Source organism: Amblyomma maculatum, chromosome 6 (assembly GCF_055883805.1).
Source record: "Amblyomma maculatum isolate TAMU_Amacu chromosome 6, ASM5588380v1, whole genome shotgun sequence".
NCBI lineage: Eukaryota > Metazoa > Arthropoda > Arachnida > Ixodida > Ixodidae > Amblyomma > Amblyomma maculatum.
The window spans coordinates 107,544,171-107,560,685 of record NC_139349.1 but is presented as its reverse complement, the minus strand read 5'-3'; the positions used below and the strand labels follow the sequence as shown (position 1 = coordinate 107,560,685).

General features: G+C 50.5%; 1 protein-coding gene across 1 annotated transcript in view; it reads right to left on the bottom strand.

Annotated features, from left to right (window-relative positions):
* The window catches only part of ci (transcriptional activator cubitus interruptus), an 89,999-nt gene that overhangs the window by 17,082 nt on the left and 56,402 nt on the right, over positions 1 to 16,515 (bottom strand). The window contains exon 2 of the mRNA XM_084608060.1: positions 5,852 to 6,102. Within this exon, the coding sequence (XP_084464186.1) occupies positions 5,852 to 6,102 (251 nt within the window). The remainder of the gene's footprint in view (positions 1 to 5,851; positions 6,103 to 16,515) is intronic.

Here is a 16,515-nt window from a genome sequence, read left to right as displayed (position 1 = left end):
CGAATGTAGACAATGGAGCAATTGAAAGTGCAGTTGTTTTGGGTATTTACAAACAACAGTTCTGCGCTAAATGCACACTAGGCTGAATAAAAAACTGGTTGCACAGTGTAAGCAAGCCCTAAACTTTGGGCACATGTGCTAATGTAGGCAGTCCTGAAGCCAGGCCAGCCAGCTGAAAATGGGACCAGCTCGATTGAATGGATTCTCTGCTGTGCAGTGGTGGTTCTTTGCAGCCACTTTTGTGACAGCAGACTGTAAATTGCCATTTGTGTCCCCATATCTTTCAAAATGCAAGAACCCACAAAGGAGACGATGAAAAAAAAAAAAAAAAAAAGGGGGGGGGGGGGGGGTCTTCAAACGAAATGCACCCGCCAACCATGCCGCGAGCGTTGTCAAGGGCCTATAATCATCACGCAGTTCTCGCCGTCTGTGCAGCGAGCGAGATTGTAGATTGCGGCGGTGGCGGTTTGGTTCCTGCAGTAGCGGCGCGCGTTAGCACCGAGAGTCAACGGGTTTTGGCGCGACAGTCCGTCGTGTACAAAAAAAAAAGAAAAATAAGGCAGAGGCAATATTTATGGCACACGACAGGCAAAGCGCAGCATATGGTTGCACGCGCGCACGAGCTCAACTGCTCATTTGCGACTGGCCGATTCGTGCGAAATTGGCGCATTTTAGGTACAGAGGGGACGAAACGCTAACCTAGATACTAAAATCGTTGTTCGGCGTCCAGGAAGCAATCTGCGTCGGCCGCCTATCCGCCATAAAAGCGTTCTTTCCTTTTTTTTTTTTTTGTTTTTCCCAAGATTTTATAAATTCGCGCACAAGACTGCCGATTCGTACCGCTGGAACAGATGTCGGGGACGCACGAACAGGTCGAACAACGCAGGCAGGCCTGTGACTCTAATCCCATCTTAATTTTCTGAACATATACGTTATTATGCTGTGCCTGATTAAAATAAATTACAATATAAATTACAATAAAAAATGGCGCCTCTCCACGCCAAAAGCAAAAACGATTACAGGGACACTTCAGCTTCGCCTTAAGGATAGCGGCTTGTGGCCCTCTTTTCGTATGGCTTCGCAAATACGGGCATTTTTTATTATTTCCTAAGTCATCTCTTAAACTAAAGCCGAATAAACGTGCCTTGCCAGTGTGTCTGACCATCGCCGTCTGACTCGCGACCGCTCGCAGAACCGATTGCCACCCAATCACGTCAGTTTTCTTTTCATCGTAGTTAATTTACTCGGCATTCTTACATATCATAATGACATAGGAGTCATGATGCGACCATATTCATAATTTATCTGGTGTTTGAATCACCTTGAATCCCTTACGCATGACGTCACGACCCTCTCTACCAATCCCGAATTTCATGGCACGGGGCCCTGTTGCACCGGTTTTGCAACCATTGCGATTGCGATGGAGGGGAACGGGTTCGCATGTGGACATCGATTTCGAGACTGCTCTACGTTGGGGACCTTAAATAATTCATCCCAATGAAGATTTGTAAAACCTTTGTTAAAGTGCCGTGGAAGTTCAAATCCCCTGACATAGTGCCGTGGAAGTTGGCCGCGTGCTCTTGCGTGTAGAAGCTGTCGCACAAAACAGGCCACGGATTCGGAATACAGTCCGCACACTGCAGCGCGGACTAAAAGTTGATAAAGGCGACGATATGCAGGGAGAAAGACTGCGACGATGACCGAGTGGGCGGGGGGAAATGATCGCGCAGCGTCTAGCGAAGCTGACCTGGAGCCAAATAACGTTCGCTACGATCAAATCGCAAAAAACCTGTCACTCAGCCGCCACTCCTATTGCTCGACAGGTCAGCCGGTCGAAATCGACCAATAGGAACGGGGCTAGCCAATCGGTTTGTGACAGATTTGAGACAGTCTTTGTGATGTGATCGTAGCGTCGTTCGGCCGCTGGATCCGTACTCCGAGTTTGCGCCGGCTTCTGAGGTGCCATTTTCTCCCTGAGCTCAAGTCATTAGATTGGTGGAAACATCGGAACCGGATACAACTCGGTTGCCACCACTTCCGATTCCGGCGTTTCCATCAATCAGATGAGGGCGGACACGGGAAAAAAAAAAAAGAAAAAAAAAAAACGAAACTTCTGAAAACGAAGAAACTCGGGAATACAGGCCCTGCTCGCGCCACCACCGGTTCTAATCCTGGTAGAGGCCGCCACTGTGCAAGTCTCTAACTTCGAGCACCACTTACCCTGTGGCCTCTAGATAGAATCACTGGTTTCATGACGCAAACGTTTTAGACGGACAGGATTGCACAACATGGGGATTTAATGATCACACATTAAAAAATCCACACGAAGAAAAGTATAGGTCGAAGTAAGACTCAAACCTCCACTATTTTAAGTATGAACCACGCAGCGGAAGGAAGCAGATTACGTCGACGCAAGCAGGCAGCGCGCTGCTACTCCTTTCAGCTGATGCTTTGCAGGAAGATAAAAAGTGAACGGGGACCTGTCGACTGGCTCCAACTATACCGCTGCCGCGTGCACAAAGAGAGGAGGGCCGATTCGAAATGAAATATTTAGATAAAATACGCGCTTCGCATTAGCCGCGTACGCTACGGGGGCTGTTTCGGCAACCGATACCCCATTCCCCTCTTTCCACATGCACGCAGGTCGTAGAAACTTCTGCAAAGGGCGCTCGGTCACGTAACAGCTAGCTTGCGATTAACGCGACATGATGAGCAACTACAACAATGCTACAGAGACGCACTCATTTCGTACGCAGCGAAGTGCAAGGCGGAAGGCAAATATTCAAACAAAAGGAAACGTGAGAGCGCACTGGTAACCACGGTGAGAACTGGGCGCGGTAGCCTGCGGGGATCCCTCGGGGTGAAATCCCTTAGCAGTCGGCCTTAGCAAACTATTCGCTAATCGAGTGTTTGGGGCCGTTTAGACGAATCCCCCAAAGTGGAGTAAACTTTTAATAAGGGAACATTTACACATTAGCGTCCGCTCCACGCGCAACCACGCGGCTACAGAAGAAAACTATAGAGGTTTCGCAGGAGCTTCGAAGTTGAAGAAAAATTAGCCTCGATGCTGCATCGCAATTTCCTTTGTAGCCGTTCGGCTGCGCTTGTATGGATGGTAATAATTGTTCCTTTAGTTGCGTATGCACGAGATCAAAGCTTTGAACAGCACGCACGCGTACAATATTCCAGCGGTGGGATAATCTAGCCACGGATTAAAGAGCAAATATATTTTTAACTGAACATGAGGGAAGGAAATAAGTCGTAAGAACCGTCTCATTATAGGTCGACATCATTCGGCGAGGGAAAGTGAGAATGATAACCGCGTGAGTCCCGCCGGGGTGGTGCAGTGGTAAGATGCCCGACCACTGTGCCGGAGTACCAGGGTTCGATCCCGACCGCGGCGGCAGCGTTTCGATAGAGGCGAAACGAAGAGGCGTCCGTGTGCTGTGCGATGTCAGTGCACGTTAAAGATCCCCAGGTGGTCGAAATTACTCCGCAGCCCTCCACTGCTGCTCCTCTTTCTCTCTATCCACTTTTCATCTCCCACGGCGCGGTTCAGGTGCCCACAGAAACAAGTGTGACAGATACTGCGCCTTTCCCTTCCTGTGAACCAATTATTATTGTTACTATTATAACCGTGTGCAAAATGAGGCTGAGAATTCCTATATATGATTCTGCGTGCCTCAGATAGCGCGCTTTCACAGTCCTTTCCGTATCACTCCTCATACGGGCAAGCCACAGCCGCCCACGCGGACGTTTGCAGGCGCCCAGCGAATGCAAGCGTCAGTGAACTGCGGCGCGCGCTTTTCTCTCGGTCATCAGCCGTGGGCGGCGGACACAAACGCCGGTACTGCTCCTCCGAAAATAGACACGCTGCCGGTGAAGCCCGAATGGAACGCTTGTTTTAGAGTCACCGCCGTTCTGTTCTCTCCGTCCGCGCGCCCGGTTGAGCAGACGAGTTGAGCAGACGACGAGGCGCATGCCGGATGGGACAGCGTCTCGCTCACCAGACGCGCTCGGAATGGGAACGATGTCGACGAGAGAAAGAAAAGGCGGCTCTTCAGCGATGAGCGCAACGGAGGAGGAGACAGATCGAATAGGCCGCAGCGAGAGCAGGAGAGTGGTAACGCGATGTTAATGTACAGAAACGTGATCCTGGAGGGACACTGAAAATGGAGAGCTGCGCAGCGGGCCCTGGATGCCGTTCCGGGTTCCAGCGCAAGGTTCCGACTCTCAGGAGTCACTGAGCACGTAGTATTCGAGTCCCGCGGGCAATGCAGCGCCCGTGCAGTTGTTTCCAGCCAGTGTATATCGGGCGCAATATCTGCGCCGACTTCTCGTCTGCTACAGCCGCTACATCTCTCTCCGAACTGTAGAGATTCGACGTTCCGACGGGAAGTACATTTGTTACCAGGCAGGCAAAATGCAGCCTTTGTGCTAATGTTCGTGCCTGTCCATTTCACCCCAGATCAAGATAGAGGGGCAGCAATAGGAGTCCTACCTGCGAGTCCTGATCGCGGTTGGAACTCAGCTGTATTCGGAACGTGTTCCCGAAACGAACAAGCCTGACGAAAAATTTGTCGACACACATTCCACACGCTGGATGGAACTGCAGCAGAAAAGTATTCTCACTGGTCGCCTGTAGAAGCAGCTCCTGCGTTCCACCGAGAATTAACTTCTCCTTCTATCTGAACTACTACTTCACCCCTCCATCTATCATTCCTAGCTTAACTGGACGACACGGACAACCTCTCTTTCAAAACTTTGTTCTTAGTATAGATTGATTCTACGCCTGTTTCTGGAGATGTTGCTGAGGGGGACAAAAACGCATTCATTGCTGAAAGAAATTAATACATAAATTTATTTTTGTTATCAAATTGCGGACGCCAAGGCGAAAAATTACCACATGTTATCAGAGTCCGCAAGCAAGTGGCACTCTACTGATTAAATGACATTTTTGGAAGATAAACAAGGGGAATGTAGCCCACACTAAAAAATACATGCTGCCTTCTGATGGCGAAAACGGCACTGGTAGCGACACTTTTACTTCTTTTCTTTTTTCTACCTCTTCTAAATTTAAAACAAAAAAAACGCTCCGTTTTTATAGAAAAAATGTCTTTTTCATTACAACGTGGTGCTCCGTCGATACAGGCCAACCTCTATCTGTCTTTGTGTCCCTTTAAAATATTCATTGTGTCTTTGTTGTTGCGTGGGTTCTGCAAGACGAAGGATAAAGTGGACATAAAAACGCATGGACTCTGCGGTGCGTAGCTGAAGGTCACTCTGATCCTTTACTTCCAGAACAAAATGTTTATGCGGCCGTCAAGCATGTCATTACCACGTATTCATGCTGACTGGTTTACTGGAGACATGCTCTACAGCCGACATCAAAAAGCAAGTCTTTGAGCAGCGATGTCCTGCCAACATCGCTTACTGACTCGTTGCCGACGGCTATCAAGGAACCCCGTGGATGTACACGTGCCAACAAAAGTTTTCGGAACACTGAAACCACAAGAAAGTTGAATTTCCTCGCCGCCTATAGGCGCAACCAAACACTGAGGCTTGCACTGAGGCTCCTAAACATGGGTATGTTCAGGGGTGCATTTAGGGGTGTACTGCGGGTATATTAAGGGGTATATTTACGGACTGTGTGGTGCAAGTATAGCAAGGGAGAGCCGATTACATTTTTAGTTCGTGTCTAGATGCTTACACTTCAAGACAGTTCAGCTTTGTTAAGCTCTGTTGCGAATACTTTTGTGAGCGGGCGCCTGCAAGTGCCGGTGAAGGCGCTTTGCAGCGTCCAGGACCATGTGGTACCGGCAGAAAGCAGCAAACGTTCACTGCCACTCACCCCTGTGTTCGAGGGGGCTGAGAACCCGCATGGCGAGTGGCGAACCCGCCTGGAAGGGGCTGTACATCTGGTCCATGTACGGACTGAGCCGGTACTGCGACTGCAGCGCCGCCGCCACGGCCGCCGCGTCGGCGCTCTGGCGACGCTGCTGTTGCTGCTGTTGAACCTGCTGCTGCACTTGCTGCTGTTGCTGCTGCTGCAGGTACGCCATGTCCTGCAGTCCCGCTGCCGAAAGGCCGGCCCCGGGCAGTCTGCACAAAGAGAAACATCGGAGCAAGTTAGGGGAAAGAAAGAAAGGCGGCGGCTACACTGAACTTCACAGATCAAGAGCACTTCACTCGGTGACTTGGTAGCCATAAATCTCTAGTGCTGCATGCGATAAAGACAAATCTCGGTTATCAGAACTTGGGCACAACTAGAAAGGCTCGATATAGCCGTGACACACCCTAATGAAAGGAAACGCGGGCGAGGCGGCCTGGCAAGGCTTGAAGCAGAGCGTACCTCTCGGATTCGGTAGATGCTGGGTTCGATCCCCAGAGCCGCCGTGTATCCACTGGTTTTCTAATGGGCACAAGCTTTATATCCCGCCACCTTTCTTGATCGTGTAAAATAAACTTTATTTATTTATTCATTTATTTATGTGCAAGTTTGATATGTGCCATGTTCTGCCCCAGTTCCCGCAGTGACATCACGGTAGCGGGGCGGTCTATGCCACCGGCAACCGCCTAAGCGCTTTTGAACGAAGTGCTTAAAGAGGCCGGTTTGCTGATTTAATTAAAATTAACGGCAAGAATGATGTCAATCTGCGTCCCAGACAATTACCGATAAGTATTGTTCTCAGGCTTCCCATCCACAGTAATCAACTCGAAGATTAATTCTGTTCCGCTTCCTCACAACTTCCGTGCACGGACTGGCTAGCAATTGCACGGCGGGTCGTACGAAGAGCCACGGCAGAAATTCGTATGCACGGCAGTTTATTGTCCCAGCCATTGTTGGTACGTTAACGACGTTGGTAAGACTCGACGAAGAAAGACCACAACTGACACTAACAGGAGGGTGATTTACTAGTTCAGCCAACACAAAAGGTCAATTGCATGCGGTCTTGATAGTAGTGCTCATTGCCTGCTGTTGTCTTTGCGGCCGAACAAGGCAAATAAAGAATAGGCACGCCTTTGGAAAGGGAATCAAGGCAGCCACCTTGAGGGGATACGCCACGAACAGGCAGTCCACGGGTCAAAGGGCAACCGCACGATGACAGGCGCGATAGCCATCCGTTCATTAAGCTGTGAGCGAACATCAGAGCGAAGCAATCCGCATCGCACCACGCACGGAAAGCGAGTCGAGCGCCTCACGAAGTGCACGATTCAAAGCGGACATGCGTGTCTGAGGGTCATTCATCAGCGCATGGTTAGTAAGACACACAGCGCTGCAGCGGGGTGACTGAACGCTTCGGACATCACGTGTGGTCAAGGTGAACAAAGGAATGCGCGGACAAGGAGGGACAGGTGCGTTGGTCTCGAAGTTTGGACTGAGACAGCGAGGAACTGGATCGTGAGCAATGCTAACAGTGCTAGTGTGCGTGTGTGTGTGTGTGTGTGTGTGTGTGCGCATGTGTGTGTGTGTGCGCGCGTGTGTGCGTGTGCGTGTGTGTGTGTGTGTGTGTGTGTGTGTGTGTGTGTGTGTGTGTGTGTGTGTGTGTGTGTGTGTGTGTGTGTGTGTGTGTGTGTGTGTGTGTGTGTGTGTGTGTGTGTGTGTGTGTGTGTGTTGTACGATGTTCATTGTAAGAGCGCTATAATTGAACGGGTACATATCCTTTCTTCGCAGACTTTACTGTAGATAGTTTTCGCATCCTGTTCCTGCTTACAAACAACTTCAGATTTCAACTCTTCGCAGCTCCGGGGCGTCAGTAGTACTCCCAGAACTCCTCCGCAGTGAAGAGCGGAAAGGCTGGTAGTCGAACCCCCGCCCCCGCGTACTTCAGCGCAGGAGCCGCCGTGTTTCCGCACAGTGCACTCATTTGTTGGCCCTCGAGGCGTGCAGTGACCAGGACCCGAAAGAGTCGGGGAGATTAATATCGCAGAAATATGCGCATATGTACGCCGGGTCCAGCAGACTTGTTTATCGCGGGCCAACATCGAAACCGGGAAAGGCTTCGACACGCGACGAGATTCGTGGATTCCGGCCTCCGTGTAAACGCTGTTACGACCAAGCATCCGCAATTGCGCGCTCTATTGTTCGCCTGTGGGCATGGATAAGTTTTGTGAATATGTGGTGATGGTCCAATGGCTCTAAGTGAGCCTGTTTCCAGGAATCCTGTTTTGTAAGCATGTTTTGCTTTGTGGACAACCTGCAAATGCCAAATTGACCTTGTCAAGAGAACGTCTGGAAAAACACAAAGAAACGTCCCCCTGAGGGAAATAGCAGGAAGTGCTTTCTTTCTTTTGTTCACCCTTCCAGTCGAGAAGGGCTATCGTCCAGTGAGGAATGTCTACTTTTCAAAGGAGACGACAGAGTGACATGTCCGCTGACGTGCAGGACAAGAAAGGAGCATGACTCATACGGCCATTAAGTGATTTCCCGGGAATGCAGGAAAGATTTGCAATTGTCGAAAAGGGACCATGTTGGGAGCCCTATGCGGCGCCACGTGCACTCGGGTTTCTGAGAAGTAAAACCCCTTGTCAGAACCAGCCTGTGGTTTCTTTGCTGAAGAATAGAAATGTACCTCCTCTCCTCGCCGTTCCCAAGCTTTTCCCGCCAACAAGTGATCACGCCCAACGAATGAATGCCGGACCAGTCAGTGCTTCAGACCATCAGTGCAGTGATGTGTTCGATTGGATGCCGATACCTGAGGGGCGTGCCCTGGATTTGGTTGGTCAGCATCTTCAGAGAGGGGCTGGACATAGGGGGTTTTTAAGGACGCTGCAGAGCACGAAATGTCGCTCTGGGCCCTGGGTAAACGGCTCATCCAGTCGCTTCTCGCTATGAACTCTTAACGCTTGCCATTTTGCTGATGTACCCTTCTTTTTCGTGTAAATAATCTTGTAAATAAGTTTCTCAAAGTGCCATTAAACCTGCTTGTACATATTTCACCAACTTAGAAGATTCAGTTCTTATTCAACCCCGAGTCTCTGCACGCTACCAAGTGAAGGCCGGGTCGACGTAGCCCCAGCGTCACGACAACTGGTGGCAGCGGTGGGATCTGAATCTGCAAGCACAACGACTGGTGACCAGCATTGGGATCTGAATCTACAAGCCACAACATCTGGTGATTCGAGGTGGATCGGAAGCTACAAGCCACAACACCTTGTGATCGGAGGTGGCATCTCAAGCAACAAGCAGGAGCAACAATCGGCCAAGAGGGCAGCTCGGAACATCGATCGCATGTGTGGGTGAGTGCTTGGCTTTTCTTCTGATGTGGACCAGGTTCTAGAACAGGGTTAGATTTTAGAACTGGTAAAGAGAGTGTGGAAACGCCTTTAGGTTGGTAGTTTGCACAGTTGTTTTGGAAGTAGCCGACACTCGGAGCGATCATGGACCTACAAAAGCTGCAGAAACCGGACCTGTTGCTATTGTGTGAGGAATTGGGAATTGATACAAGTGGTTTGGCACGAAAACCTTTGATTATAAAGGCAATCACAGATTTGGGAGCCGATGATGAGGAGCTCAGTGAAGCATGGAACCTCATCGCCCAAAAAAAGGAGGAACAGCTCAGACAGCAGAAAGAGCGGGAAAAAGAGGAAAAGAGGCGTGAGCGTGAACTTGAGAGGGAAAAAGAGGAAAGGGAGCGCGAACGTCAGAGGGAAAAAGAGGAAAGGGAGCGCGAACGTCAGAGGGAAAAAGAGGAAAGGGAGCGCGAACGTCAGAGGGAAAAAGAGGAAAGAGAGCGTGAACTTGAGAGGGAAAAAGAGGAAAGGGAGCACGAACGTGAGAAGCTTGAAAGAGAAGCAAAAAAGCTGGACCAAGAAATTGAGCTCCGGAAATTAGAACTAGAGTTGAGCAAGAGGTCGGGCGATTGTCCCCAGCTAGCGGTACCTCGTCTCAACAAGGAGGCAGATTTCAAGATGTCAAAGTACATGCAGCCATATGTGATATCAGGGGATATCGGTCTGTATCTGGCTAACTTTGAGCGAACCTGCGAAAAACTGTCCTTCCAGCGAGACACTTGGTCTCAGAGATTATTGACGGTTCTGCCCTGCGAGGCAGCGGAGGTTGTCGCGCGGCTAAGCAAGGAGGACGCGGACAACTACGAGAAGGTCAAAGCTTGCCTTCTGAAAAAGTATAGGCTTAGCGCCGAGGCGTTCAGACAACGTTTTCGGAACGCTACTAAGTCCAGGGACGAGAGTTACCCTGAATTCCTGTACAATTTAAGAGTTAATTTGGGCGAGTGGCTAAAGAGCACTGATTCCTACAGTGAGAGGGATGCTGTAGTCGAGCGAATTCTTTTGGAGCAGTTTTATAACTGCCTCCCAGAAAAAGAAAGAAATTGGTTACAGGACCGAGGCGAAATTAAGTCGGCAACTGAAGCTGCCGAACTCATTGAGGAGTACGCTTCGCGCCGACAATTCAGCAACCCAGCAGTAGATAGGCTCCGCAATCCCACGTTCAGTGTAAATAACCGTCAGAAAAGGCACTTTGCTAGATTTGCAAACGAAGAAAGGAAGGCTTCTTCAGGCAAACGCCCTAGAAAGGACGGCAGTGAGAAAAGTGGGGAAGTGACCAACGCGCAGAACACAAAGAAAAAGCTTGAGGCTAGGAAGCCGCTCACATGCTTTAGGTGTAATGAGCAGGGTCACATTGCCGTCAACTGCCGGAAAGAAAAGATTGCTTTCTCGTATGTCAGGGACTGCGATGAAAATATGCAGCTTTTAGAACCCTACCTGCATGACCTAGTAGTCAACGGGAAGCCTTGCAAGGTACTGCGCGATTCGGCCGCAACGATGGATGTTGTCCATCCGGCGTATGTGTCGCCTTCCGACTATACCGGACAGTGTGCATGGATCCGCCAGGTAGTGGAGGATCAGAGTGTGTGCTTGCCAATCGCGAACGTGGTCATCGAGGGCCCTTTCGGCAAGTTAACAACCGAGGCTGCCGTTTCAGGAAAGCTTCCTAAGTGCTATCCGTATTTGTTCTCCAACAAATCGGATATGCTACTGCGAAAGAGGGGCATCCTTTTCGGAGACAGAGTTGTGCAAGCCTTAACACGTTCAAAGGCGCGAGAACTAGCTACACTGCTCATTCCAGAAAAATCCACCGCGGAGGAAACGGCAGTTAAAACAGTGGTAGATGCGGAAGATAGCGGGTCAGAAAACTTTGAGAGCGAGGCATCTCAGATAAGTCAACTTGAAAGTGAGCTTGATGAGACGCGGAATGAGGACATTCTTGAGAGTAACCTCTTGCCGCCAGTGTCTAGTAATCTCACGAGACTTTTAAGTGGAACCCGAGAGGACTTAGCTATGGAGCAAGCCAATGATCCCAAGAATAAGCTCGAAGTACAGTGGGAAGGACCGGCTGAAGTCGTTGCAAAGCTTTCTAACACTAACTACGCAGTGAAAATTCCCGGTAGGCGTAAAGAAGTGCGCATTTATCATTGCAATCTTATGAAGCCTTATGTGCAGAGGGAAGCCGTGGTAAATCTAACGTTAAACCTTCCCGAGGAGATGGGGGACAACTTGATTTGCCTCAGCGGAAAGGGAAGCAACGCTCAGGAGCTTCTCAAAAAGACGGAGCAGAGAGGAGAACTAAAGAAATCCCAGCTGTCCGATCTGGGCGAGATAATAACAGAGTTTGAGGCCTGCTTCGTGGACAGGCCAGGCAGAACTGATTTGACTGAGCACGATATTGAGCTGACTTCAGACGTGCCAGTGCGATCAAGGTGCTACCGATTTTCTCCAAGGCAAAGAGAAATTCTGGATAGGGAAGTAACTCGCATGCTGGAATTAGGAGTAATAAAACCCTCGGAAAGCGATTATGCTTCGCCTATGATCTTAGTAGAAGCTCCAGGTAAAGACCCTAGGCCTGTGGTAGACTACCGAAAGCTAAATTCTCTCACCAGGGATCAAGTGTATCCTATTCCGAATATTGAGGAGAGAGTAGAACAGGTCAGTAGAGCGGCATATGTGACTACGCTGGACCTTACTCGAGGATACTGGCAAGTACCGCTCACTGAACGCGCCAGCAGATACGCGGCTTTCGTCACTCCGACGGGCAGCTACCAGCCAACAATGATGAGTTTCGGGCTCAAAAATGCTCCATTTTGTTTTTCCCGACTCATGGATAGGGTTTTAAATGGGTGTGAAACATTCGCGGTGCCTTATTTAGACGACATTGCGGTTTTTTCCGACTCATGGGCGGACCATATGGTACATCTAAGAGCTGTACTGAGCCTTTTGCGTCAAGCTGGACTAACCGTAAAGGCCGAGAAATGTTGCCTGGCAAGGGCGACCGTGGACTACTTGGGTCACAATGTAGGTCAGGGTTTCAGGAAACCCAGCGAGATTAAGATTTCTGCGGTAGCAGACTACCCGCGGCCGAGCACGAAGACGGAAATTCGAGCATTCCTGGGTCTGACGGGATACTACCATCACTACATCCCTAACTATTCAGCTTTGGCTAGCCCTCTGACCGACGCTCTCCGCAAGACAGAACCGACAAATGTAGTCTGGGACGAACAAAAGGAAGCCTCCTTCGTAAACCTGAAGGCTGTGCTGATTAGCCGTCCGGTATTGCGAGCTCCAGACTATGGCCGAGAATTCACGGTCCAGTGTGATGCCAGTGATCGAGGGTTAGGTGCTGTTCTCTGCCAGAGAGATGACGACGGTAATGAGCACCCCGTGCTCTACTTGAGCAGAAAACTGAGTTCTAGAGAGAGGGCTTATTGCGCGTCAGAGAAAGAATGCGCTTGCATTGTATGGGCCATTCAAAAAATTGCAGTGCTATCTTGGAGGGGCCAAATTCACCGTAGAGACGGACCATTGTCCCCTGGCTTGGCTGCAAACTGCGACATCGAAGAACAGTCGCCTTCTTAGGTGGAGCTTGATTTTACAGCAGTACAATTTTGAAATAAGATACAAAAGGGGAAGTTAAATGGGAATGCGGACGCGCTTAGCCGCTCTTTCTAAGCGGTCCGAGATGTTCCTCACCATGTATCCAAATTGATAATCAGGTTTTTTTTTTTTCGTGCGCTTGTATATGTGTGACTATGTAAAGCAGCACGTTTGGTTTTCTAGGAATACGTGGGTCCTGAACGTCTTGAGAGTGGGCTTTTCTCGAACAACAATGGCAGTTTTCTTTTAACCTGGTCTCTTCAGACGGGAGCCGAGTGCTTGCTTCGACATGTGATTGAGTTTCAGACAGCTCGATTTGGCCTACAACAATCAAGACAACGCGACAAGCAACAGCGAGCTTCAAGCGTTCACGTGCAGGCCATTAAGTCGTCTCTTCATGCAGCAGCTGGGACTGCTGCCCTCCGAGTCTCTTCTGGCGGGGGAGGAGGCTGTTACGACCAAGCATCCGCAATTGCGCGCTCTATTGTTCGCCTGTGGGCATGGATAAGTTTTGTGAATATGTGGTGATGGTCCAATGGCTCTAAGTGAGCCTGTTTCCAGGAATCCTGTTTTGTAAGCATGTTTTGCTTTGTGGACAACCTGCAAATGCCAAATTGACCTTGTCAAGAGAACGTCTGGAAAAACACAAAGAAACGTCCCCCTGAGGGAAATAGCAGGAAGTGCTTTCTTTCTTTTGTTCACCCTTCCAGTCGAGAAGGGCTATCGTCCAGTGAGGAATGTCTACTTTTCAAAGGAGACGACAGAGTGACATGTCCGCTGACGTGCAGGACAAGAAAGGAGCATGACTCATACGGCCATTAAGTGATTTCCCGGGAATGCAGGAAAGATTTGCAATTGTCGAAAAGGGACCATGTTGGGAGCCCTATGCGGCGCCACGTGCACTCGGGTTTCTGAGAAGTAAAACCCCTTGTCAGAACCAGCCTGTGGTTTCTTTGCTGAAGAATAGAAATGTACCTCCTCTCCTCGCCGTTCCCAAGCTTTTCCCGCCAACAAGTGATCACGCCCAACGAATGAATGCCGGACCAGTCAGTGCTTCAGACCATCAGTGCAGTGATGTGTTCGATTGGATGCCGATACCTGAGGGGCGTGCCCTGGATTTGGTTGGTCAGCATCTTCAGAGAGGGGCTGGACATAGGGGGTTTTTAAGGACGCTGCAGAGCACGAAATGTCGCTCTGGGCCCTGGGTAAACGGCTCATCCAGTCGCTTCTCGCTATGAACTCTTAACGCTTGCCATTTTGCTGATGTACCCTTCTTTTTCGTGTAAATAATCTTGTAAATAAGTTTCTCAAAGTGCCATTAAACCTGCTTGTACATATTTCACCAACTTAGAAGATTCAGTTCTTATTCAACCCCGAGTCTCTGCACGCTACCAAGTGAAGGCCGGGTCGACGTAGCCCCAGCGTCACGACAACGCGGAAAAGCGGGGCGCAGAGAAAGTGGCTGCTTGGAAAATGGCTGCTAGGGGGCAAAGCGGTGGCGCATGTGTCGGACGCTGTGACGAGACCGCGTGACACGACGATGTGTGCCCAGCAGGGCACAAGTGCAGAGGTAAAGGCGAAACGGTACAATCGCTCGGCGTACAGTAGCTTCAAAAAAAAGTGCTCGGAGCGAATGAGTAAAATAACTCCGCTTCATCGGTTGTTCTTTGACAGAAAAGAGAAAAAATGATACAAATGAGTTCAATGCACGGTAGCATTAGTCACGAGAAGATGGCGCTTCATGGCGGGTCCACATGGTGTCTTGGACAGGAAGATGAATACATTTTAAGCTTGAAGCCACCTTTCCCAATAATCAGCATTAGTGATGGAACTAGGCTAAACAGCTGTGATTGGATGCCAGCGTATGAAGAAAAAAGAAGCATGTCCTTATTAATGCAATTGCGAAAATGTGGTCATAGCAAACTCAGCATAATTTCTAAGGTGTTCAGCACAAGATATATTTCTAGAAGGAAATGTTGAGCAGCGCGAAAAACAGCAGCACGAAAGCCATAACGACAATCGTGATCTGCTCATCTAGGTCGTTCTCTTGCAAAAGTTGCAATCGCTTTTTTTTTTTTTTTTTTTAACGCGAAGGGACTCATACGGACGCTAAAGCCGAGAAACAGTCTTGTATCTTGTATGGCTTACTCTTTATTGGCCAGCGAGATCGTTGCGTCACAGTTCATGTGTCCGGAAGTGAAGGGGCGTAGCCCGGAGGGTGGGGCGGGGCTCGGTGTCAGACCCCCCCCCCCCCCCCCTCCCCTCCCCCACCCTCCCGAATTATTCTGCACGCTGCATCAACCTAACCAGGTAAAACCCCTCACGATTTTTCACTTCGTTTCACTTGCGGTATCAGAAGCCTCCAGACGTGGAACTGCGTTATCAACCGTTACCGACGGTCAACGTGAAACACGACTGTGCGTTAAAAAACAAACATTGATATTTTTTTGTTCCTTTCTAATGAAAGTGTTCACCGCGACCCGTCGGTCTCATCAGTAGACTAGTAAACATGTGTATAAACCGTACGCTAAACCGTAGTAATCGGCTCGATGCAGGTGAAACGCAAAGCCAAGCGCATGACGACAGTGTTTGAGAACATGACCGTGACCGCCTCTTAAATGCTGGGTGGACGAGCGACCCCGCGGCCTTTACAGAACGACCGGGACGGAAAGGCTGTTCCCTCTTCCAGGGGACACGTTTAAAAGGGGCACGGGCGACTGATGACGCTCGACCACGCCACGCAAAGCGTTCACGACCCGGCAAGCAGTTCCTGACGCGGCGTCAAACCTGACCTGACAACCGGCGCCTTCGAATAAGAGAGCGAAGTGGCTCCAGGACATTAAGACAATGCCAGCGGCGGCAACAGAGTCCACACGATCGTCGCCAAAGGAGAGACGTCGCCGCGCCCGGAACATGCCACACAACCTTCGCTGTCCTCTGGCCGAGGCTCTTCGAATTCCGCGCTGGCCAGCGAGAAAATTGCCATGCGCACGTGCGCGCGCTCCCAAGCTGCCCAGCCGACGGCGCCAGGCAGTCAGGCGCAAACGGAGAGAGGAGCAAAGCTGCTCCGCGGCAGCAGCGGCAGGCAAGCAACAATTCCCCCTTGCACCGAGCCCGCAAAAGGTTGTGCAGTGGGCTCACCGTGAGGTGAGGCTCCACTGGCCCTCCCACCCTACCCCAAAGCAACAACCCCTCGGCCTGCCAGCCTTTAACAAATGGACAACGGGGAAGGGCACAGGGGGGCAAGTACACGGATGCAGCCAGGGACGGAGGGGTAGTATGGGGGAGAAAGAAAAGTTGGGGGGAGGGGGGGGGGGGGCAACAACACACCCGACTATCGGGCAAGGCGAGCCGCTTCGCCGGAACAAGAGGATGGCGGGAAAGGAGCTACGTCTTCTCCGCGAGGGTGTAATGGGGCGAGGGGGTGGAGGCGAATAAAGAAGCCTGACCGATATATAATGAAATATCTGCGCCGCCGCAATTGCAGGCCGTCCGGCCGGCCGGCCTTTGGCGAGCATCATCGGCGAGATTAACCTGTCATTGTAAGCGGCACGCCTTTGCGCGCGCCGCGCGCGCCCGCTCGCCCCTCCGCCAACGCGCTCGCGAAAGAGTCCTTGCCGC